The 22,800-nt window shown below is 41.4% G+C and overlaps 2 protein-coding genes across 11 annotated transcripts; both read right to left on the reverse strand.

Annotated features, from left to right (window-relative positions):
- On the reverse strand, positions 1-15,580 carry eif3c (eukaryotic translation initiation factor 3, subunit C). 4 transcript variants are annotated; one of them, XM_034214586.1, is made up of 24 exons: positions 15,295-15,580; positions 14,225-14,342; positions 14,073-14,138; positions 13,791-13,980; positions 13,521-13,646; positions 13,245-13,296; positions 11,726-11,844; positions 11,499-11,629; positions 10,216-10,342; positions 10,026-10,129; positions 9,614-9,755; positions 9,218-9,343; positions 8,960-9,053; positions 8,652-8,839; positions 7,757-7,834; positions 6,851-7,075; positions 5,800-5,991; positions 5,238-5,409; positions 4,988-5,147; positions 2,132-2,197; positions 1,862-1,949; positions 1,594-1,759; positions 1,449-1,490; positions 1-608 (listed from the first exon to the last, which is right to left on the reverse strand). In XM_034214586.1, the coding sequence occupies exons 2-24, from the start codon at positions 14,320-14,322 to the stop codon at positions 283-285; spliced, it is 3,078 nt and encodes a 1,025-aa protein (XP_034070477.1). In that variant the 5' UTR covers positions 14,323-14,342; positions 15,295-15,580; the 3' UTR covers positions 1-282. The 4 variants fall into 4 exon arrangements, with proteins under 4 accessions (XP_034070477.1, XP_034070476.1, XP_034070479.1 ...); XM_034214585.1 differs by having other exon boundaries at positions 11,726-11,847; XM_034214588.1 differs by lacking the exon at positions 7,757-7,834.
- LOC117544984 lies at positions 15,494-22,489 on the reverse strand. Of its 7 annotated transcripts, none has more exons than XM_034214602.1 (9): positions 22,303-22,489; positions 19,320-21,613; positions 19,079-19,121; positions 18,636-18,782; positions 18,397-18,450; positions 18,090-18,212; positions 17,805-17,921; positions 15,965-16,036; positions 15,494-15,672 (listed from the first exon to the last, which is right to left on the reverse strand). In XM_034214602.1, the coding sequence occupies exons 2-9, from the start codon at positions 21,606-21,608 to the stop codon at positions 15,656-15,658; spliced, it is 2,862 nt and encodes a 953-aa protein (XP_034070493.1). In that variant the 5' UTR covers positions 21,609-21,613; positions 22,303-22,489; the 3' UTR covers positions 15,494-15,655. The 7 variants fall into 7 exon arrangements, with proteins under 7 accessions (XP_034070493.1, XP_034070492.1, XP_034070489.1 ...); XM_034214601.1 differs by having other exon boundaries at positions 17,805-17,927; XM_034214598.1 differs by having other exon boundaries at positions 17,805-17,927; positions 18,045-18,212.
- Positions 22,490-22,800: the final 311 nt, after the last annotated feature.

Below are 22,800 nucleotides of genomic sequence, written 5' to 3' on the forward strand. Positions count from 1 at the left end.
TTTCATTTTGGTAATTGTTTATTTCATAAGTATATGTGAACAATACTTGACGCGTCTGTCACCTGACTGCAATGCCTGTATAAAGCAGTTCTCTATTAGCAATAATAACAACCTTCAAAACTCTTCACCTTTATCCCAAGTACTGAAAATCCACACGATGTAGTAGCAGTGGGAAAGACTTGTACTGTATTAACTTTCAGCTGTTTCAGGAAAGCATTTATTGTTATCGTTATGGAATGAAGATTAATTCGGGGTCAAGACTGAAATCTAAATGTTTCCAGCTCAGTAGTTTGAGTGGTTTTGATAACTTCCATGGTTACCATAACCACCATGGTTCCCATAACTCCCACGATTCCCATGGTTATCATGGTTATCATGGTTATCATGGTTTCCACGGTTCCCATAGCTCCCACGGTTCCCCTGGTTCTGATAGCTCCCACGGTTCCCCTGGTTCTGATAGCTCCCATGGTTGCCGTGGTTCTGATAGCTCCCATGGTTCCCGTGGTTCTGATAGCTCCCCTGGTTGCCATGGTTCTGATAGTTCTGATTTCTGTAACCACCGCGATTGTAGCCTCCCCTATTCTGCTGGTAACCGCCTCCTCTCCCCTCTGTAAACAAGCAAAGAGGAAAACAAGGTTATACAAATGGATTTAAAATCATGCCCATAGAACGGAGCTCAGGCTTCTTTTTTCAATTATCATTGAGGAGAGAGGGTATGTGGCGGTCTGGAGGTAAATTGCTTGAAATTTTTTTTTGGAGATCTAACTTTATGTGCAGCTAACAGAGCACATATCCTATTCTTAAAAAAGAAAAGAAACAGCGATTGAAATAACTAGGAATGCCTTACAGCAGGGGTTCCCAACCCCCGGTCCGGTGTTACTGCCGGGCCGCGAATTAGCTGTGAGTTTATCGTAATATTTGCAGAATTATAAATATATAAAAATATTTTATCATAATACTTTTTACAAAAAGTGTTTAATTTTTGCACCTATACCAGTCATATTATTTCATCCAGGAGCCGAGTTAATCTTTCTTTTTGGTTTTCCGAAAAACCAAAAAACGACACCGTTAAAAAAAAACGTTGTTAATATGTTTTGGATGCATATTGTTCTAGTATTTGTTCAGGCTGTTACATACAATTAGCCTCTGTTGCTACCTGCTGGTGGTGAGTAAATATTAAAATCAGTTCAAATTGACAACAATTTTTTTTTTTATATATCTGCCGGTCCTTGGCACAATAAAGGTTGGGAACCCCTGCCTTACAGAACATTTTTCAAACACCACATCTCCCCCTCACTATGACAGCCGTCTCTTCACTCCGCCTCCCCCGGCAGCCGCTCAGAGCGACTGTTAGTTACTGATTACATTCAGAGAAACTCAGACAGCACCTTAGTTAAAAGCAGTAAGGAGTAAACAACACACTCAGAGGAAAGTGTGGCTTCACTTACCTCTGTTGTAAGATTTGTTCTGTTGGTAGCCACCTTTCTGATCTGTAATGCAAAGGAAAAAAAACAGTAATTATTTTTTCTCAAGAAAGCACTTAAACACAATATGAAATATAATGCATATAATCAAGCATGTTGTCCCACTCACCTCTGTTGAAGTAGCCTCCATAGATGCCCTGCTTGAGGTCGAAGACGCGCTCGTTGTTCTCCACCAGGCTGCCCAGTTTCTCAGCCAGCTGCAGGGCCATGTTCTGCAGGGAGGTGGGCTCTGTGCGGTGCATCACCACCGTCTGAGTAGGCTGGTCCAGGGACGCCTTTTGAACAAGAGGACACAATAGGTTTAGAGAACAACATTGAGAAAATAATTGTACATGCAAAGATGAAAAGGAAATGAAGTAGAGAAGTCAGAAACGTACCATCAGCTCCTCGTTGATGATCATCTTGCTGATGATGCTGTGAACTGTTGGGATCTCCAACTCAAACATCTCAGAAAGTGTTCCCATGCTAAAGGACAGATGGACATTTTGATATCAGAAAATTGAGCCATTTTAGATGTTTTAAGTTTGCGTGAGTAGGCAGTACAACATCTGAATAGATATAGAAATACAAACTGACGCCTTATCTCAGAGAACACAGTGTAACACTAACAGTGCTTCGCTAGTGACTGGTGCTCATCTTGTTCTTACCTGATGGAGTCGTACACACTGCTGTACGTGAACAGATAAGTCCTCAGGGACTCTTCTTGGATCTTCCTATAAAAATAAAGGCAATAGGGAAATTCATAATACATTCACTTCAACAAGGAAAGCACAATGACTTTATACCTACAAATATAATGCAAGTGCCAGATTAAATCATCATGGGATGATCTGAAATAATAATCTGAATGATCACTGTTGTATGAATTAATATAATGTGCAATATGTGCTATATGCAGGGCTGCACATAACTGGTGCGCAGGTGCAGTAATTAATTTTTTGAATGAATTGCGTTAAAATATTTAACGCATGTGCAGAATGGCCCGCCTCATACGTGCCACCAGTGGCAGCGCCAGGGTATGGCTGGGGTAGGCTACACCCATACCAAGAAATGGCTTAGCCCCACCATGAAAAATGATGTTAAAGTAAGCAAAATAAAGTCTGCCAACTCGCGGAGTAAATTGCACAGACAGCAGTTAGTAAGATTGATTTCAGTAGCCACGGTTTTGAAAACTTTTGTCACGTAGTGATCGTCTTCTCAATAGAACATCTTTGATAACGGCGTGGTGTTGTTGCAGGAAGTCCCGACGGAGAATACTTTTGCTGTAGTACAGGGGTGCACATAACTGGTACGCAGGTTATGTGCGTAATCTCTCTGAAATGCGTACCCTCACTTGTGTCACAAAGCGCATTTGCGTACCGACGTACTTGTGAAGCTTTTCCAGAAGGCGGTTAGATCACCGGACGACAGAGTCGGTCTCCGTGTGCACAGACAGGGCTGCTGTTAACGTCGGTCTGTACAACGGAATTGTGCCAAAACTACGCCAACCGGCTGCGGAGGGAGACCCCCCCCCCCCCCCCTTCACTGGAGAACTGCGCTAAACCACGTGACCACAACGTTCACACTCTGTGGTCACGAAGTACTCCACAGTACTGTTTTTTGTATTACAAGTTTTCTGAAATAGCATGTTTAAATATGCAAATTACCCATTATCTCACATATGCACATATTTTAACACATTTCAGGAATCGAAATCTGAACTTTGGATAAAGCCAGGTTCAAAATTCTTGTTTCATTTTGTAGTCATGTGACGCATCTGAACGAATCACGTTGTCAGAAATTGACACCAGCCAATGAGATTTTGTTTCTTGGTTTAAGACCCCTTTGGGCTTTCACAATTGGTTGCTGATACAAAAGAAATGACCATATTTGGATCCGATGAGATTGTGCAGGAGAGACACAGCTTTCCAGCGATACCTCTGTTGACATGGTGCACACAGCGGTCGCGGTACTTTATGTTACGTTAGAATGCTAACTTTTGGTGAATTTAGGAGAAATCTACAGACGCAAATAGACTAACTATAGTAAAATAAACACTTAAATGTGTATTTTGTACGTTTTCCTTCCAAAAGCCTGAAAGAAAACATGTTAACCTGTTGAGCCTGTTTTACAGGTTTCAGGCTCGAAAATGACATTCCCAGAACAAATGACCATATCTTCCCTTCTAAAAGGGTTAAATTAATAATCTTTTTTCTCAAAGTAATGATAAACCTGTGAGTTGGATGTAGAAAAGTCAGATTCAATATAGATGTTTTTTATTTTAAAGAAAATTCAGATTGAACATGGTAAAAAACTGTAAATTATAGTGTCCGTCCAAAAAATATTTTGTACTTATAGTGAAAACTAACCTTGGATGATGGGTTAGTAGACTAAAAGCTTTAGGAATCCAAAGTACAACATATAATAAGTACCCTATATCAAGATTGATGCAAAACAAGTGATATTTGACCTTTTTAGACAGATTTAGCAAAAAAAAAACCTCTTCTGGGGCCATTTGGGTGGATTTTCCATATCTCTGGCCCCCCTTGCTCGATTTTGACATGTGACATCTCTTTCTGACAGTCAGAGCCAATGGAATCGAGGGGAACTCCCACATAGTCCTTATTTGGTCATGTGTATGTGTGAGACTGCTGCATCGCCGAGACCGGAAGCAGCAGCTAGCTGTGGTGGCTACCATTAGCAGCTAGCATTTACTCTCCGATTTTTACATACAAATGGAATTATGGATTATAAATTCAATCAGTTTTTTATACATGGACGTTAAGAACCTATGGATTAACAGATTCAGCCGCGTTTTTTCTAATTTTAATGCCATTGAACACGTACTTTGATCAGATTGACAGCTACTTGTGAGACGATCTCCCTAGAAGCTTCGTAAAGGTACGTGTTGTGATGACTGTATTTGCTTCCCCTGTCGCGAGTCCAGATCACTCAGTGATGATACTATATACCTACATAATCTATGGAGTCTCAGCTTTAATCGGATATATTGTATGTGCAGCTATGATAAGTAATAAGGGTACTTTTATCTTGAGTTCTGTGCCAATGTCCGTTAGCATTTTTCGCTCAGGGGTAATTTGGATGCTTCTTGTGAGACTTGTGTTTTGTTTTGGTAAACATGGTTTGTATCGGCAGTTAGCTGAGATTATTTCCGTTAATCTGGTATAACACATTAATAGGTTCTTAAATATTAAGATCCCCTGAGACACAGTATCGTGAAAAAAAGACCCAGGGTCCCCGCCGGCGGGGACCTTCGGGCTTAACAGGTTAAAGAATCAAAACAGCACAAAATCTAAAAATTGAACAGTACTTGAAAAACGATGTTTTTGCCTGCCGTGTCTCGCCTTAAGCTGTCTGTGGCTCTTTTTCCTGCTGTAATTATACAAATGTCCCCTCCGTGGGACTAATAAAGGTATTCTGATAAAAGCAAGTTTAGATTGAATTCCCTAAAACCATTAAGCTTGTAACAAACCCTAACTGATGGATGAGAGGTGTATGCTAACCTGACGAGCATCTCGCGCACTCGCTGCGTCTCAGGGAACAGGTCCCACACCTTGCTGTTCATCTTCTCGTTGATGATGAAGGAGTGGCAGGTGCGCCAGTCTCCCATCTTCATGGCCTTACTGGCGGCCACCACATGCTCCCTCATGCTCTCGGGGGGTCCTGCGGGACAAACAGAGCTACAGTTAGACTCCGTTTCCCTTTGAGTTAAACAACCTGGTGTAAAGAGATGCTAGAGGACATGTTACACACCCAGAAGAGGCTGTCTCTCTCCCACTCTCAGCTGGTGATGGAACTGCTTGCTGATCATCCTGCGGCGGGCATCGAACTCGTGGGCGGCCATGTAGGGGATCTCCAGCAGCATGGCGGACACCAGGTACACACACTCCAGCAGCTCCAGGTTGATGTGCATGTGGAACGGCACCTGCAAGGGAGATCAAAGCAAATGTTATGATAATGTCAGCATTACTGAATCCATCGTCGGTAGGCCATACCTTCTAGGAAGATTTCTTGGAAATTCGTCCAAAAGTTGGAAGATTCAAGGTTTGTACAGTTTCGAAAAAATTAAAATCGAAGTCTTAACTACTATTTAACTAACAACAACTAAACTTAAATGCCTGCACATTTGAAACCTATATAATCACATCTAAAATTGCTACTATAAATGTATATTTAGGAAAAATAAAGTTGACAGAATGAGTTCATACCCATTGTATTCGATGTATACCGTAACCTTCATTCATTCATCAGCCTAGAGTACACCAAGCAGGTTTACAACAAGGAAAACCAACATGATCTCAATCATAGGACTTACTTGTCTTCTCTTCTCGATCTTCTCCTGCTCTGCGTTCCTCTCCTGCATGTTCCTCATCAGCAGACCCTGACCCAGCAGCTCCTTGGCGCGGCCAGAGGACTGGATGTCCAGCAGGGCATTGTGGGCGTCTTTAATCATGCCCTGCCTAAAGGCGCAGATGCCAAGCTGCACCATGGTTCTGTTGTACAGGATCTACACAAGAGAGGGAGAGAGGTTTTTAGAGACAAAGCTACACAAGAGAGGGAGAGAGGTTTTTAGAGACAAAGCTACACAAGAGGGGGAGAGAGGTTTTTAGAGACAAAGCTACACAAGAGAGGGAGAGAGGTTTTTAGAGACAAAGCTACACAAGAGAAGGAGAGAGGTTTTTAGAGACAAAGCTACACAAGAGAGGGAGAGAGGTTTTTAGAGACAAAGCTACACAAGAGGGGGAGAGAGGTTTTTAGAGACAAAGCTACACAAGAGAGGGAGAGAGGTTTTTAGAGACAAAGCTACACAAGAGAGGGAGAGAGGTTTTAGAGACAAAGCTACACAAGAGGGGGAGAGAGGTTTTTAGAGACAAAGCTACACAAGAGAGGGAGAGAGGTTTTTAGAGACAAAGCTACACAAGAGAGGGAGAGAGGTTTTTAGAGACAAAGCTACACAAGAGAGGGAGAGAGGTTTTTAGAGACAAAGCTACACAAGAGGGGGAGAGAGGTTTTTAGAGACAAAGCTACACAAGAGAGGGAGAGAGGTTTTAGAGACAAAGCTACACAAGAGAGGGAGAGAGGTTTTTAGAGACAAAGCTACACAAGAGAGGGAGAGAGGTTTTAGAGACAAAGCTACACAAGAGGGGAGAGAGGTTTTTAGAGACAAAGCTACACAAGAGAGGGAGAGAGGTTTTTAGAGACAAAGCTACACAAGAGAGGGAGAGAGGTTTTTAGAGACAAAGCTACACAAGAGAGGGAGAGAGGTTTTTAGAGACAAAGCTACACAAGAGGGGGAGAGAGGTTTTTAGAGACAAAGCTACACAAGAGAGCAGCTATGAACCCTAAATAAAAGACAGCCTGCTCACCTGTACGGGGGGGTCGGCGTGCTGGATGTTGTCCTGCAGGTGGCTCATCAGCATCAGGTCGCGGGCCTGGTACCAGCGGGAGTGCAGCGCGTGGTGGTAGATGTGGCAGAGGATGGCGCAGGTACGGATGCGGTCGGTGCGATCCTTGGCGTAGATGAACTTGCAGAGACGGTCCATGATCACAGCGCTGTCCTCGCCCTCGCTCTCCTCCTGGTCCTGCTCCGACTGAGGCGCAGAAACACAACTCAGCTCAGACATCGGTACATTAGAGACGGCTGCGTTTTGAAAAAAGGTACTCAGCTTTTTGCAGGTGGGAAAATACTCTTCTGCGTTAAACGTTTTTTCCCCAGTTGTATGACATTATAAAGATTTCTTTTATTTAGCTTGAGCGTGATACATTTCCAAACAATATGGCAGTTACATCACACTTGACACCATGCCGGCAATCGAGACAGGGAAAACGACTCAGTCAAAAAACGAATTATCCGTTAGCTTTTACTTGATAAGAATGTATAGTCAAGGCATAGCAGTCAGTGCTAATAAGAAAGAACGTTTAAAAACTAAATTAGAACGGTTTCTCTTTAAATAAAAAAAAAAGGTAGTTTTTTTAATTTCCCTCTTTTAAATAAAAAGATATGCTCAGTGTTTCCCCTAGGTTTACTGCCTTGGCAGGGTGCTGCTCTGGTACCCCCCCAATTGTTATTCTGGAGCAGAGAGAGGAGCTGTGGATTATTGTTATTGATATCATACAGTAACAAAGTATTTGTACATTCAAAAGTAATAAAGTACAGTGTTACACTGTACTGTATTACTTTTATTCAAACTGTATTCCCTTCTTATCATGTAGCCTACACTTCTTCCTTTCATTGATACATTTAAATCACCTGACTACAGCATATAACATACCTGCTGCAACCCTGTGCTGCTGCTGCTTCTCTCTGCCTCATCCTCTACTGCTGGAGGCAGCTCCACCTCATCTGATCTCTGATATGAAAGCAATCGTGTTAGACTCACACCAATAGCTCAATATGATCCTAACATTAAACAAGCAGTCTGCTTGTCATACATTGCTGACGATACATTTTAAGTGGCAATTTGTTGAGTCACTGCCGCTAAATGCCGGTAGCATCAAGCTAGCAAATCCTGCATTAGCCTCACATCAACAGGTGTAGACAGAACATCTAATTATCCTGAGCTAATTTACTGAATACACCAACTCACATCTCCTTTCTTTTTTTTCACCCAACTCATTAGACTATTCTTCTGTTGGCGTTTCATTGTTGTTTTCTGTCAAATTCAAAACTGTAGTTCAAAACCGCGGTACCTGCTCACCATCTGTGAGCTATTTTTAGAATGCGCACGCTACGTTCGTTGCTACGTTCGTTGTCGCGTTCGCGCGCGTCCACCTGGACAGGCTGTGTGTGTCCTTCTCCCGTGACGATAACGGCTTGAGGTTAAAACATAATAATAAACGAATTTGAAACTGGGGGTTAGACACAAACGGGCAGACAGCAGAGCTCGGGGCAATAATGCAGATTTGTTTGCCTTTTTTACACTTTGTTGTTCTCCTCCTTTCCTCCGCTCTTGTCTCTGATTGTGTGTGTGGGGTGGGGGGGGGGGAGCAGAATGGAGCCCCACCCTTCAGAAACAGAGCGGAGTGAGAATGTGAATACGCAAAGCAGTGGACACTGAAACATGCGCAGCGCCCCGCCAAGACAATGGTAGGGGAAACACTGATGCTGATGTCTGTCAAAAAAATAAACTAGCTTCCCTTTTCTCAGTATATTTAAGTGTCTCTCACCTTGGTCTCGACCGGCAGGCCCAGGGCGCGGCGGTGAGCCTTGTAGTCGAACTTGTAGTAGGTGTGCATGATTCTGCGCAGGTAGATGCGGCAGATCTCCTCCGTGCTGCCCTTGGTCTCCATGTAGTTGAGCAGCCGGTCGATGATGCCACAGACGTGACCCTCATCCTTCAGATTGTCCACATACTCTGGGGGAAGAGTGAGGAAGAGAGCAATGAGCTACTAGGAAAAGCTTTAATTCAAATTCAAAAAGTCTAGGAGTTACATTCACAACTAAAATGATAGTGTTCGATTCAGGCATAGCTCACCTTGTGAATGGGGATCAGTGTTCTGCATGATCTTGGTGAACTCTTCATCCATCCTCTCTACCAGCGTTAAGATGCACCCACGCACCCTGAATGGCTGACAAACACAACAAAGTAATACATATTTATTTGTATTGCAATGCCACCCTTTCTGTAGTACCACACACAACCACAAGGATTATGCGTTGTTAAAATAATGCAGAAAAGCCCAATACAATAAACCACATATATCAGAAATGAGAGAAACAGAAGATGGGCTACCTGGTCTGAGATGATCAGACTCTCGCTGTCCTCGGCGATGTTCTCTCCGATGAAGATGTCGTTGTGTTCAAACAGGATGTCCAGCAGCTCATCGATACATTCCAAGCACTTCTTCCACATATCAGGCTGAAGAGAAACACATAATGATGCAATTTGTAACAGTTGGCCACATTTCACTTCATTCAAAACAAGATGTTTCTGTTGATTTATCTTAACATTTATTACACTTAATACTATAAAGGAAATGTCGATGGTGCTAGTGTAATATATATAGTGTTAATATATAAACGGGCATATTGATTTGTTCAAAACCTTTTAATTCATTATTTTAACTTTTTCAGCTAAACACTAACACAACAATTTGTACATTAAGTAAAAAAAAAAAAGAACTTCTACCTTCATGAAAGCAGCCAGGTTGGGGTTGTAGTCGTACAGGGAGGCAATGATGTTGAACTTAATCTTGACCGTAATACCTTCGCCCAAATTATTCTCAGCAGCGATGTTTGCCAGAGCATGGAGCAGTTCGATCTGGGCAGCCCTGTCAGGAGGAGAGAAAAAAAGGGAGCGGAGATTAAGTAAGAGAAATAGGTAGAATTACAAAATGTGTGTTTTTATATGTATTTTCTGCAGTGATTTTAAGTGCCTATTCATTTCTTGCAATTGACTATACTTGCATTCAAATACATTACAGATATTAAGGGGTTAATACGTGGTTCCTACTTGTCAGTTGCTTTGCTATAAAATATATCAATGTGCAACTTGTTCATTGGAAATGATTGTACATGCATGAATGGTAATATGCACTGACCTGTCCGTGCCCTTTTTGCCTCTTGCTTGCAGGATCTCATTCAGCTTCTTCACCACCACAGGAACGTTGATCTCCGTGCCTTTGGCAAACATCTTGGGCTTTTCCTGGCAGATTGGAAAAAAACACACAACATAAATATTGAAACAATGCGTTTATGAAAGCAGTAAATCTGAAAAGACCTCTTCTTTACCATGACCATGCCTCCCTTCACTTCCTGCCAGGCTTCTCCTCCCTCCTCCTCAGCCTCCTCCTCTATGCGCTCCTTCTTCTTGATCTTCTTCTTCTTGCCGAGCTTCTTGTCGCCGGGCTTATCTTCCCTGAGGACAGAAAGATGTGGTGGTGAGGTGGATGCTCCCATCGAGTATTTTGGGGCCGATCGCCGGAATCAGTATCGGCCGCTACCGATCGCCAATCCGATCGAGTGGGCGGGGCCTATGGGGATCTTCCATTTTATATTGCTTCAGTTTATAAATCGTAATGGATCGAAAAGTTCGGATACATTTTTCAATAGGCCTACATGATGCGCTTCCACAAACATAATTATTACATTCAAATGAAGTACATTATTCAAGTTTACATTAACACGGGAGAAATGAGCGGAAGCGCTCTCTGTTCCTCTCTCCCCTGACAGCCTGTCAGTATCTCATGCAGCTCACTGATCCAGTAATGAGTGACCCGACAGTGAAGAATAAATATATTTATAATAACTAGTTTAGCTTGTTCCAGAGGTAGATTAAAGTGTGTTAGGTCTAACTCTTGGTGAGTGTTTTGCTCCGCTCACCGGTCCGCCACAGCGGGTGGAGCTGCAGGATTTCTGCTTCACCACACACGTTGCATACCGCTATTTTATTGTCTTAAAATAATAATAATTAGCTCTGATAAACTAAAGAGCAGATCGCGTTCACACCGTAATAAGTCCCTGAGGGAGGATTAGGCAAATGAAGACGCTACCTCTTCTATACGGCGTATACTGCCACCCGAAGTCCTGCTGGGACTCCCAGCAGCTTCTATTGAAGACTTCGAGTAAATCGCCAGAAACGCTGACACCTCCTCATCTCCACCGCTCCCATGTTTTCTTTTGTGTTGCCATAAGTTAGTCTCTCTGCGTTTGTGCGCTGGTCGAATGCTAATAATGCTAATGCTAATAATGCTAATGCAAGAAAAATAAAATAAAAATGTTGGGAGTTTTATGGGGCGTGGTGTGCAATCCGCCCAGCCAATCAGAAATGGGAACCGTTTCTCCCATGAAAGTACCTGCTCTCTAGCAGGGACTGAAAAGGTTCTAATGAACTAAGTTCTAGTTCCAGATTTTTTTGGTGTGAACGCACATTTTCGGAACTATACAGGGAAAAGTACTCCGGTGTGAAAGTGCCTATGGTATCTTGAGAGGGAAAGTAGTGGCATGCGTGTCCAGTTTGGGTTATATTTTCTAAATGTGTTGGAAACATAAAAACCAAAGCTAGGTAGACTCACTTCTTGAGGAAGACTGCAGCGATGGAAGCATGCTTTCCCTCCCCATCATCCGAGCTCTCACTGCCACTGTCGACAGTGTCTGATCCCCAGTCTTCCCCATCTTCGTCATCACTGCTAGACGAGGACTCATCCTGTTGAGAGAGAAACACAGCATATTAACATTAGAACTGTGTGTTTTACACCAGGTTTATCTTTCTTTGTTGTACATTCTCATGATGGCCTCTTACCCCGGATCCCTTCTTGAGGAACGCGCTGGCATCTTGGATCACCTCAGGTTTTTTCTTTAAGAAGTCCTTGGCCGACATTACCTCTTCCTCGCCCTCTTCCTCGCTATCAGAAGATGAGCCTTCTAGAAAATGAACGAGGTTTTTGAGAGATGATGCTTGCAGAGGTAATACAACTAAATGCAGTTTGCCCTGACAACTTTAGTTAACTTGTGATTTGTATATATCAGTGATGCAAACACAGGTATGGTGAAAAAAGAGAGAACTATTTGAAGCAGAAAAAAAACAGCATAATATACCATCTGACAAAGGCCTGTGCTATAATGCTTCAATTAACTGCTAATCTTTATAATATACTCAGATCAATAGGAGACAGAGATGTTAAGTTATAAATCAAGGGTTTTTATTATTATTTACAGCAGGGGTGGGGACCTTTTTCCTTTCAATTTTTACAACATCCTCAGAGAGGGCCGTACAAATGATTGAACTCAACCTCTGCTTAAAAAAACTAAAATCACAGCCCATTCATTTCACCTTTCTTTCATGCTGTGCACAGAAAAAGCAACCTCTTAATCCAGATATCTCACCATGACTCGCGCATGCATGCATGTGCACGGTTGTGGCATGACCGCCAAAACAGAAAGATATGGACACAAGATGTGTGCAAATGTATTTAGTTTCCTATCCATGTGGACATGATTTAAGTGGGGGGGGGACCTAACCTCCTCTAGGGGGGTCCGGGGGCATGGTCCCCCGGGAAGATTTTTTATTTTTTTTATATTGAAGTTAAAAGCATCAATCTGGTGCACTTTGAGAGCAACATTAGGAGATCTATGGAAACATCTTTCAACACCCATATGAAAACAGAACTGTAAGCAGATTCTTCTTTTTGGATATTTTACAAATCACTCCCCTTTTAAACTCTATTCTTGTTATTTTTAACAACTTTTTTGTTACTGTCATATAGTATTTTATACCTGTTTTTCATTTAGTCTCATTAATAACTATATTTATCATATCAAGGTGTGCCTTAACCTCACTGAGCTGAGGTTATTTGAGCCTCTCAGGAGAGAGCTCTATTCCACCTGGTTGTAGAAAAGCTCTTTAAATTCGTTAGCATAGCTAGCTAACCAGATGCTAATAACTACAGATCGCCACTGTGCTTACAACTAAAGACACAGCCACGTAAACACTGTGGCATGTGTACGGCTCCTTATGGGTACTGCAATATTTGAAGAGCTGGAGCGGCGTTCCGGTGCTCTCCATCAGCACTCCTTTCAGACGCTCGTGTTGTGGTCAAGGAACCAGGAAAACCAGGCACTCGCTTGTTTAATTATTTTGCGATCTAGATTTATTCTTCTTTTTTTAACTGAAACCCCCCCCCCCCCCCCCAAATCGAAAACTCTTCGGTTCTCCACGAATTACACAAGTCGCCCAAATCAGCGTTAAAAAAGCGGGAGGCGCCGAAAAGCGACTAATTTGCATCACTGATATATTTAATTTGCTTAAACAGGAAGCTTACCAGAATCTGCTGCCTCCTTCTCCTCCTCTTCATCAGCGGACTCCTGTGGGTTCTAATAGGGAGAAAGAAGACATTGAGATGTTGTTTTTGACCTTTGCTTATCCAGGCTGCACAGTGACACACATGGAAGCTGCTGGGCAGAGCTGCAGTCTGACATAGCACCTATAGAATTGTAATTCAGAAAAGCCAACGCTCCTCTCTTACGATAACTCGCACAGATTCATTTTACATTTTAAACTCCCACAGCATGACTTAGAATAAGTTTCTTAAATGTACCTCCTTGTATGCAGCTACTTCTGTTTCGTAGTCTCTGTTGTACTTGCGGATCTTCTGACGCAGTGTACTGAGGGCCTTTGCGTTGTTTTTGTTCATCTTCTTCTTGCCCTCTTTGTCTTCCCAAAGCTGGAAAAAAAACAACATTTATTATATCGGACTGGTAGATCGATCATGTCAACTCAGTTAATATATTTTGTTTGCTGCAGGCATATCAAAACACGTTGTTAAATGACAGTTGGTAATTGTAGACTTGTGATGGGAGCTATTGACCTGATTCACATAGTCCTCCAGGTCGGCCAGAAGACGGATATAAAAAGGGGGAACCCCCTCTTTGTCCACTATAGTCTTGCTTTTGAGGAAGGCTCGACATAACTGCTCAAAATCCTCCAGACATTTGGACATGTCACGAATCTTCATCGCATTTCGGATCGTTTTGATGAGGTTGGTCAACTCCTCAAACCTAATATAAAATAATTGTTTTATTTAGAATAATAGTCGATAAGGAAATCTGCAGTTTATTACATAGGGCTCTTAAAGAGTGACCACACAAACCTTTTGTCTTTGGCGCTGCGCACAATTCTCTTGGTGTCCTCCTCATCATCACTGATAAGCAAGGACCTGTGAAAACAATAACGCTGTGTGAGATTACTAGAAAAAGTTGCATTAGGGTCCTGATGATAGGATTTATAGTAAGCAATACTGACTGCTTGAAATTTCCTCCGGGTGCTTTAGAGATGATTTCATCAGCAGATGAAGACTCCTCTGACTCACTGTCAGACCCGGTGGCAAAGAAACGGGACATGGCTGAAGAGAGATGTCAATCTGTGAGGAGAAAAATACATCATGTGAGGAACAGTATAAAAGACAATACAGCTGTGCTACATAACATGTTGTAGTAAAATAGTTTAGCTTCCTAGTATTACATTCCTTCTAATAATTGAATCAATTGGTGTCGCTCAATTTGAAGGAGATTCCAGGTGAAGGCAGGTCCAAATATGTTTTCATTTTAAAAAGATACTCTTGCATCAGAGAAAATAATGTTGCTCAGACGTTTAACAAAAAGGTGAATAAGAATCAATCAATTCAGTTTGTTGCTGGTGTGACATTGAATAACAATGTGAAGGGAGTTTTGTCAAGCTAGCTATTATTCGTCATTAAGAAGCTAACGAGCTAGCTGTAGTTGCTTCGATGTGAGACGACAGTTCACTTAAAGTATAAATGAAGATATGTATACATGTTCATTCAACTGATCAACGTTTTACCTTGTTGTGATATGATATCTTGTTTCTAACAGTTACTTGTAAATGTTATGCTTGTGTGAACTCATATACACTGGCCTGTATTTCGATATTACTTTGTTGCTGCTTAATCACCTACATTTCCCTATGGGATCATTTTAAAGCCATCTTATCTCATAACGTCAGAAACCGGAAATCTATAACGTGCTATGCAACGACAACCTTTGCTAAGCTACCTAGCTTTGACAGCTGTGTTGCATTAGCCTATCAAACTAAACAACAAACGTGAATTGCACCTACATGCCTTACACATAGTTATTTTACAACTAATGGAATATAAATACATACCATAGAACATTTATTATAAAGCTAACGTTGATTTATATATACTAAAACAACGTGAAAACTAACGTGGCGCGGGGTTAATGCTAAGCTAATGCTGCAGAGCACAGGGCCTACCCACATGTTTAGCTGTTAAAAACACTAACACGAACAATAATCCACCAAAGTGTAGTCAAATGTTGAGACCGACTCACCTACGTCCTTGTGAACGTTATCCTGTGTTGTGTCTGTCTCTTTTGGGTGGTTATAAAATCCAGTTTGGCTGTAAAGTGGCTACAAATTAAATACGTGCAACAGCCTTGCCGGGCATTTGCGTCAGGAAAGGAAGTGAGGTTTAGAGCTACAACGTAAAGGGATGTTCGCCGGCAGATATACAGAGAGACAGACCCCGGGTTATGGTGCCACCAAGTGGGCAACATTTCACCACACCTTCTTTTATTTTGTATTAAAATTACATTGCACTTTATTGAAAAAAACGCAACAAAAAAACACAAGTGCTCATTCATTAATAAACAATTTTTGATATTATGTTCTGTACTTTCTTCTTCTTCTTCTTTACTTTTCATCAGCAGCTTTGGAAAGAAGGACATTTGCATTAAAGACGTATGGGACACAATACACACTGCAGTTTCACCCAAGCTTTTGAGTTAAATTAGCCTACAAATCATAAAGAAAAACGTTGGAAATGAGAGCAATTAACTACTCTGAAAAAACATGCCAATACTTAGGCAACTATTTTATAATCGGTGGAAAAAAACGTCACCTAAAGGATTGTGATAATCACTGATATTTTCTCAATTAAAAAAGAAAAACCCGCATTTGCAATAAACTGTATTTACCTAAAACCACATAGTAAAGTCTTACCTTCTTTTAGTCTCCTTATTACTTCCGACTGCATTTTCAGTTGCTGTTCAAGCACGGCACAGTTGGCGCAGCCTGTAATACAAATGAAATCATTACATTAAGCAGGATAAGGACAGTGTCAAATTATTTATCTTCTTTATATTTATATATATTATATTTTTCTGTAAACCAGACTTGGATAGGTGATGGTGACTTCCTCATGTATAACTTCCGTGTAACACTTCTGCTTCCTTGATAGATATCATCTTATCATAAACACATACAGGTGCATTTCAATAAGTTAGAATATCGTGGAAAAGTTAGTTAATATTTCAGTAATTCAATAAAAAAAGTGAAACCCATATATTATATAGATTCATTACACACAAAGTGAACTATTTCAACTAGGGGTGTAACGGTTCACAGAAGTCACGGTTCGGTTCGTACCTCGGTTTGGAGGTCACGGTTCGGTACAGCAAGAAAAAGCAAAAAAAAGTCCCAAATGCATAATTCCAGGTTTGTTGTTATTTATGATTGAACAGTAGTGTAAGTTTCAGTTTAAAAATAAAGACCTCTTTTTTGAATAATGAACTGTATTAAACAGTTAAAAACAAACCATACACAGTACCACTCAGATGGCCATATTATCTATAATGGCTGATGTCAAACAAAAAGGTTTCATCAAGCTGTAAAACTAAAAAGAATGTCTTGAAAATATGACATCATAAATAATAAGAAAGTGTTTCAAGAGCGCAAAGTCGTTGAAAAACATATGCCAAAAGCTTCCGTTATTTATTTTGGTCTCACGGCTCTCATGTCTATTGGTTTATAAAAACAGCGGGGATCAGCTGTTGAACTGCTGCTGTCTTTTGCCGGGCTCCGGTGATTGGCAAATCTGGGTGATGCCTTCTGATATGATTTAGCATGTTTGGCGTGTGTTACCATTAGCATACCGCACCACTGTAGAACAACGGCGACACACCGTCCTCGTCCGATCCACCACTCGTCCGATCCACCACTCGTACACTCCATCGTTATTGTAGTCCACAGGGAACCCGACATGTTCCCACACAGCTGATTTAAAAGAAGCAGGTGGGTTCTAGCTCCTGTGTGTTATCTGAAATCGCCATACTAACTTTTCTTCTTCTTGTATTTTGTTCGTTTTGTTGTTGTTTCTTCTTGTTCTTCATTTGTTGTTTAAGGGCGGCTGGCAGCTTTTAGGCGCAATACCGCCCCCTGGATTATATATAGTGTAGTGGATACTGCCCTGAATGACAGACTTTTTTCCCACTCATAAAAAAAAAGGCGTATTCGTCGTGTGACTGCGTGTGCCGAACCGTGACGGTACGGGACGAATACGGATACCGTTACACCCCTAATTTCAACCGTATATTTGTCTTAATCTTGATGATTACGGCTTACAGCTAATGAAAACCCAAAATTCAGTATATCAGAAAATATGAATATTATATAGGACCAATACAAAAACAGATTTTTAAAATGTTCCACAATATTCTAATTTATTGAGCTGCACATGTATATTTTTTTTCTCATTCCTTAATGGACAAGCATAACTTCATCATCAGAATGAGAGAGAACATGGAGCTAATAGTTCAACCTTTTACCAATTATAGCCAAAAGCTCAAGGCTGCAGCTGGAAGAAGGCTGTATTTTCCCAATCAGCATGTTTACCATTGAATTAAAATTATAAGAAAGATTTAATGGAATTTTAGGCTAGTGACAGAAAGTAGATTCCCTTCCGAAGCTTTAACTGACACAGGAATAGAAGTTCATTTCAAACAATCTAAAGATGGGCATAACAATAAGATCTTTATGTCCATTTTTCGCACCCGCAACTTACCATGGTCTTTAGGTTTAGCAAACAGCGTTCTATGGCTGGTCGCAGGCAGTTTCAGGGCTTTGGCTCTGCTAACGGCAGCACAGGATGGTGGGATTTCAGCAGCAGTACTGGCTAGCACTGCAGCTTCGGAAATAATGTGATAGAGAAAAGGTAAGTAACTCCCAAATAGTCCAGGTTATTAAAACACACTAGACCGTGAAACCCTTCAGCAGCAAATCACATAACAGTACGACGAAATACCTCCACATATCAGAACAGTATGGTACAGTGCCACTGCCAACCTACCTTCCCTTTGGAAGGCTGGCAAAGCTCTCTTAGTGGCTGTGGGCCGTTTGAGGGTTTTGATTCCGTTTGCAGTATCACAGGAAGATTTTGAGGCTTCAGTATTACCACTTGAGAAGGACGTATCTGAAATGAAAAGATCAAAGTCAGATTTTGAACCCCATCACACATTTTTCAACTAATAGTTTTGGTTATAGGTGTTGTCAGTTCGCTTCTTAGCACATATTAACCATCTAGTCTGAATCAATACAGCATTCCTCTGCCGAGTTTTTACCCATTTTCTTCCTCTTTGCTAGTGGCAAAGGTTCACCTCTGGTTAATGGCTGCCTCTTTCCTTGTGAAGTCTTCGTCCCAGGAGAAGAAGCTGTTTGTGTAGAAAGAGGGAGAAAAACAACAAATACAATAACATGTAACAATTAAAAATAATAGCCAAGTCAGACAAGACAGTCAAATTGCGGATTCCGCATTACACACAGGCCCTCAATAACTGTAATGCAAATACAATTAACATGAAAACATATTGACTGTCAGATGGTTGGATGCGAGTACCTGCAGGTCCACGGAGTTTGTTTGTATTTGAAAATGATGTGTTGTTTCTCATGAATAATGGCCTGAGACCTGTCGCAGCTCTCTGAATGCCGGTCGGTATTCCACTCAACTGCGGCCTCTGCAAGCCGGAATTGGGTTGCTTGGATCCTAACATCAACACAGAGGAAAGACAGTGTTTATAGTGAATAAGGTGCAGACAGAACATCTTCTATTGAAGGGCATTATACTGTTTGCAGCTTGAAGTTAGACTTGAAGTTAATAATGGGGGGGGGGGGCACAATGAAACAAAAGTATACTGCTTTGTCTACAAATAATACATGACGTTATAACATTTAATGCCTTCCGTTATAATCCCATACTATTAATAATTCACCCTCAACATTTATGAAGAACAAAATGCTATGTTCCAACCAGATTCTAAAAATAAAATAGACACCACCTACCTGTTGTTGCACGTAACTTGTATGAGCTTGATATTCCTGCAATCTTAAGAACATAAGAAAGAAACAGACTGTTAGCCTTCCATGCAGTTCTAACTTTTGTTCAGTCTTGTTTATGAAAAAAGTGGATTTAACAGATGAATCTAACACGGTCAATTGAGTTAATTTGATTGCTTTTATCTGACCGAATGTGCAGTTAACATTTTGTAAACATAGTGGAAAACAGCCATTCGAGTTCTACTACCTGTGTAGGAGCAGCAGCAGCAGCAGCAACAGCAGCAGCAGCAACAGCAGCAACAGTATTTCTCAGAGCCTCGGTTCTTTGTCTCGTCATGGTCTGTCCGTATGTCTGCGCCTCAAACCTTCCTGGAAGCGCAGAGGCTGTCTTGTGTTTGAACAACTGGGATGCAGCTTTCAAAGGAGGAAAAAGGGATTTAGCAGCTACAAGCTTCATGAAAGTTTTCCGGTCACAGACGAGGCTCGATGGGACCTCAGACGACACTTGACCATCCGGTTTAATGGGACCATCCTCATGTAGTTTTTTCACTCCTCCTAAGATTTTACCCTCTTCTTTTGTAGGCATTGGTGTTGAAGTGATCCAAGATTCCACCTTGAAATCAAGGGTATCATCCAAGTTGAACGTGTTTGCATTTCTTGCCATATCCATGCTTTGATGGGCTAAACTGTCGGAAAAAACATCCATCACAGGCAGACCCGATTGTGAAAGGTCCTGAGTTCTACGTTGATCAGCTCCAGAATTCACCACAACAGCTGTATAGGCTTCCAACTTGCTCTCAGAGGTGGTAGCCATCTTGGCAATAGGGTCTGTATCTGTAGTCCTATTCTGTTCTACCAGTTTAGGACATTGTGCATTAGAAGTGTTTGCTTTGGGGCTACTGGTTGCATTAAGAGAGGGCTTGTCAAAAGTACCCTGGTGTCTGTCACGTGGGCCTGATTCTGACAAAGTCATTGTGCCATTCTGCTTAGGGAGAAGTTTAGCATCGAAAGTATTGTTTTCGAGGCAAAATGTTCCTGCACCAGATTCCACTAAAATAGTACCAGCACTTGATGTTTTAAGAGAATGTCGGGGAAAAGTGGCGTTCACCATGTTACCGGGACCACTGGCATTTACAGTGGAATAATTTTGATTCTGGGAACCTTCGATGGTGTTGTTAATGACTGAAGTAGCGTCTACTGTAACCTGACTCTTCGCTTTGCAGCTGTTTACATCAGACGGAGGGAGATCCAGAGTCTTGTTCTGAGGGCTGGTTATTTCGGCAGTGGCGTTTAGATCCGTAGAGGAACTCGATTGCGAGGGCTGGAGGGAGGTAAACGTGCCGTTAGCAGACATGCTGTTAACAGACCCAGATGTTTTTGGGCTTGGTTGTGTCTCCTTGGTCGTCACTTCAGCATCGTGGCTGGTAAGTGACTTGTCATTGGCTTCCACAGAATTACAGTCAAGCACAGGTTCAACATGAAGCTCAGAGGTGACGTTCTTTAAACTAGTGTTGCATTTCCCATCAGAGGTAGAGAGCTGGGATGCAGCACACTTAGCAGACATGTCACTCGAGGAGCTCAAGTCATGTGTGACATTAGCAGGATGGGTACCAAATGTTTTTTCAGCTGATGTTTCAATCTTCACCATGTTTGGTCCGATGGGCTCCAATGAGGGCCTACTGTTTTCAAAAACACTGCTTGAAGAAATATTCTGCGTTACTTCCAGAAATGTTTGCGTTATGTTTTTCTCCACACTTTTATCAGATTTTTCGCTAAAGGAGATTGTGGTGTGGGTGACATGTCCAGTAATTGTACTAGTACTTGACAATTCTTCTCTTGGAACCATATACGACCTGTCAGGCTCTGTCCCACGTTGTTCGCTGAACTCCGAGGGAGGCTGGTTGTTTTCCATATTAGCCACTGGTGTTTCCTGTGTCTCGTCCGTGGAGGATAAGTCCTCAACTTGTGATAGCTCAGAATCCCGCGTAACATCAAGAAGAGTAATATTTGTATGTGTTAAGTATGTGTAATCCTGCCAGCCCAAAGGAGCACAAATGCTCTCTGAGATGTCTTTCATCTTGTCATCAGAGTCGTTAGATGTTGTCCAAGCATGTCTGGACAGTACAGGAGAGTAGCCTTTGTTATTTTCTTTATCACTTTTACTGTCAATTGATCTAATTTCGGACAACTTTTTCATGCCATCCCATTTAGTATTGCAAGTATAATTGTCCACTTTGGAAATGTTTACATCAGATTGGCTAAGATCCATGCTCTTATTCAGAGGGCGGATTATTTCAGTCGTGGTGTTTGAATTTGGGGATGAAGTCAGTTGGGAAGGCTGGAGAGAAGTAATCCAGCTTTTCAAAGACCCAGCGGTCACAGGAGTAGCTGGCATGCCACCATGAAGAAATGAGTCACATGTATCATCAAGGAACGTAACTTCTGGCAAGCATTCCTTTTCCAGCAATGCATCCAAGACGCGCACTGATTGTCTAGCAGACATTTTTTCAGGTGTCCTCTCAGCCTCTCTGTGCATGCAGCCTGTGAATGAAAACATTTAAAGGTCAGAATTCCTTTTAGATTTGACATCACAAGATCACAATGTAAGGTGCATGGCCCTTTTCCCTAAATAGTATTGTCCTTGCCCCCCTTTCTTAGGTCTGTCTACTCTGCCTCTTGTATGTTTAACATGTTTGTGTTTCTGTCTGGTTTGAATGTTTTTTGCCTTTTTGAGAATATTTTATGAATTGAAAAATGTCCTTGGGTGTTATGGAAGGTGCCTCCAAATGTATGTAATATTATTATTTATTATTGTTTATATGTTGGTGTTAACATAAGTTGAAAAAACCCACTTTTAATGTATAGACTTCTTAGTAAAAAGTAATTGCGTACATCAATATAGATGAAAACAAAAACACTTTTCACGATTCAATAAAGCCAACTGACAACTGACCACCACTTTGTGATGTATTTTTTAGTTAGCCAGAAAACATTTAATTTGCTAGATATAATAACATTGCAATTTCGACCAGCAGAGAAGCGTCTCAGGCAGCGCAGTTTACATACACAACATGTTGTTTAAAATAAACCATTGACACATGTTGTTTCGTACATTTTATGTCAATAAGTTACAGTAGAGACGTTATGCCTGAAGCATGAGAAGGTTCCGAACGAAGCGAAGCTAATAGTAGCATAGTAACGACAGTTTGACGGAAACGACTTTGACTTACCTAACTCAACAGCCACTGCTGATGGGAGCGTTGTTCCTGGGAAGAGTCTCCAAACCTTTTTCCTTGATTTGTGAGTCTTTTAAATTAAACTCTTCAACTGGTGACGACTATTTTTTGAACAAACATCGGAATGTCATGAATTTACAACAGACTGGAGCGCCACTCCGGTTCTTCAAATGTCAGAACACTTCGCACTCATTGGATGATTCTAACCAATCACAGCTGAAGGATTCTTCTTCGTGCGTTTATGATCTCCATGTGATGCAGCAATACTGACATCTACTGTCTCAACAACACTCGACTAAAATGTGCCCAAATCAATATATACAAATATCAGCCACACTTTAAGTTATTTAGCGTATCTTAGTCTATTTTACATGTATATTGTCTATTCTCCTGTAATACTTGCATATTGGTCACTTCACTTGCAACATTCTCTTACACTACTTTATTTCTATTCGGTCTCTTTTTGCACCATTTTTATTGTTTTGTTGTATT

This window comes from Gymnodraco acuticeps, unplaced genomic scaffold, assembly GCF_902827175.1.
Source record: "Gymnodraco acuticeps unplaced genomic scaffold, fGymAcu1.1, whole genome shotgun sequence".
In the NCBI taxonomy this organism is placed as follows: domain Eukaryota; kingdom Metazoa; phylum Chordata; class Actinopteri; order Perciformes; family Bathydraconidae; genus Gymnodraco; species Gymnodraco acuticeps.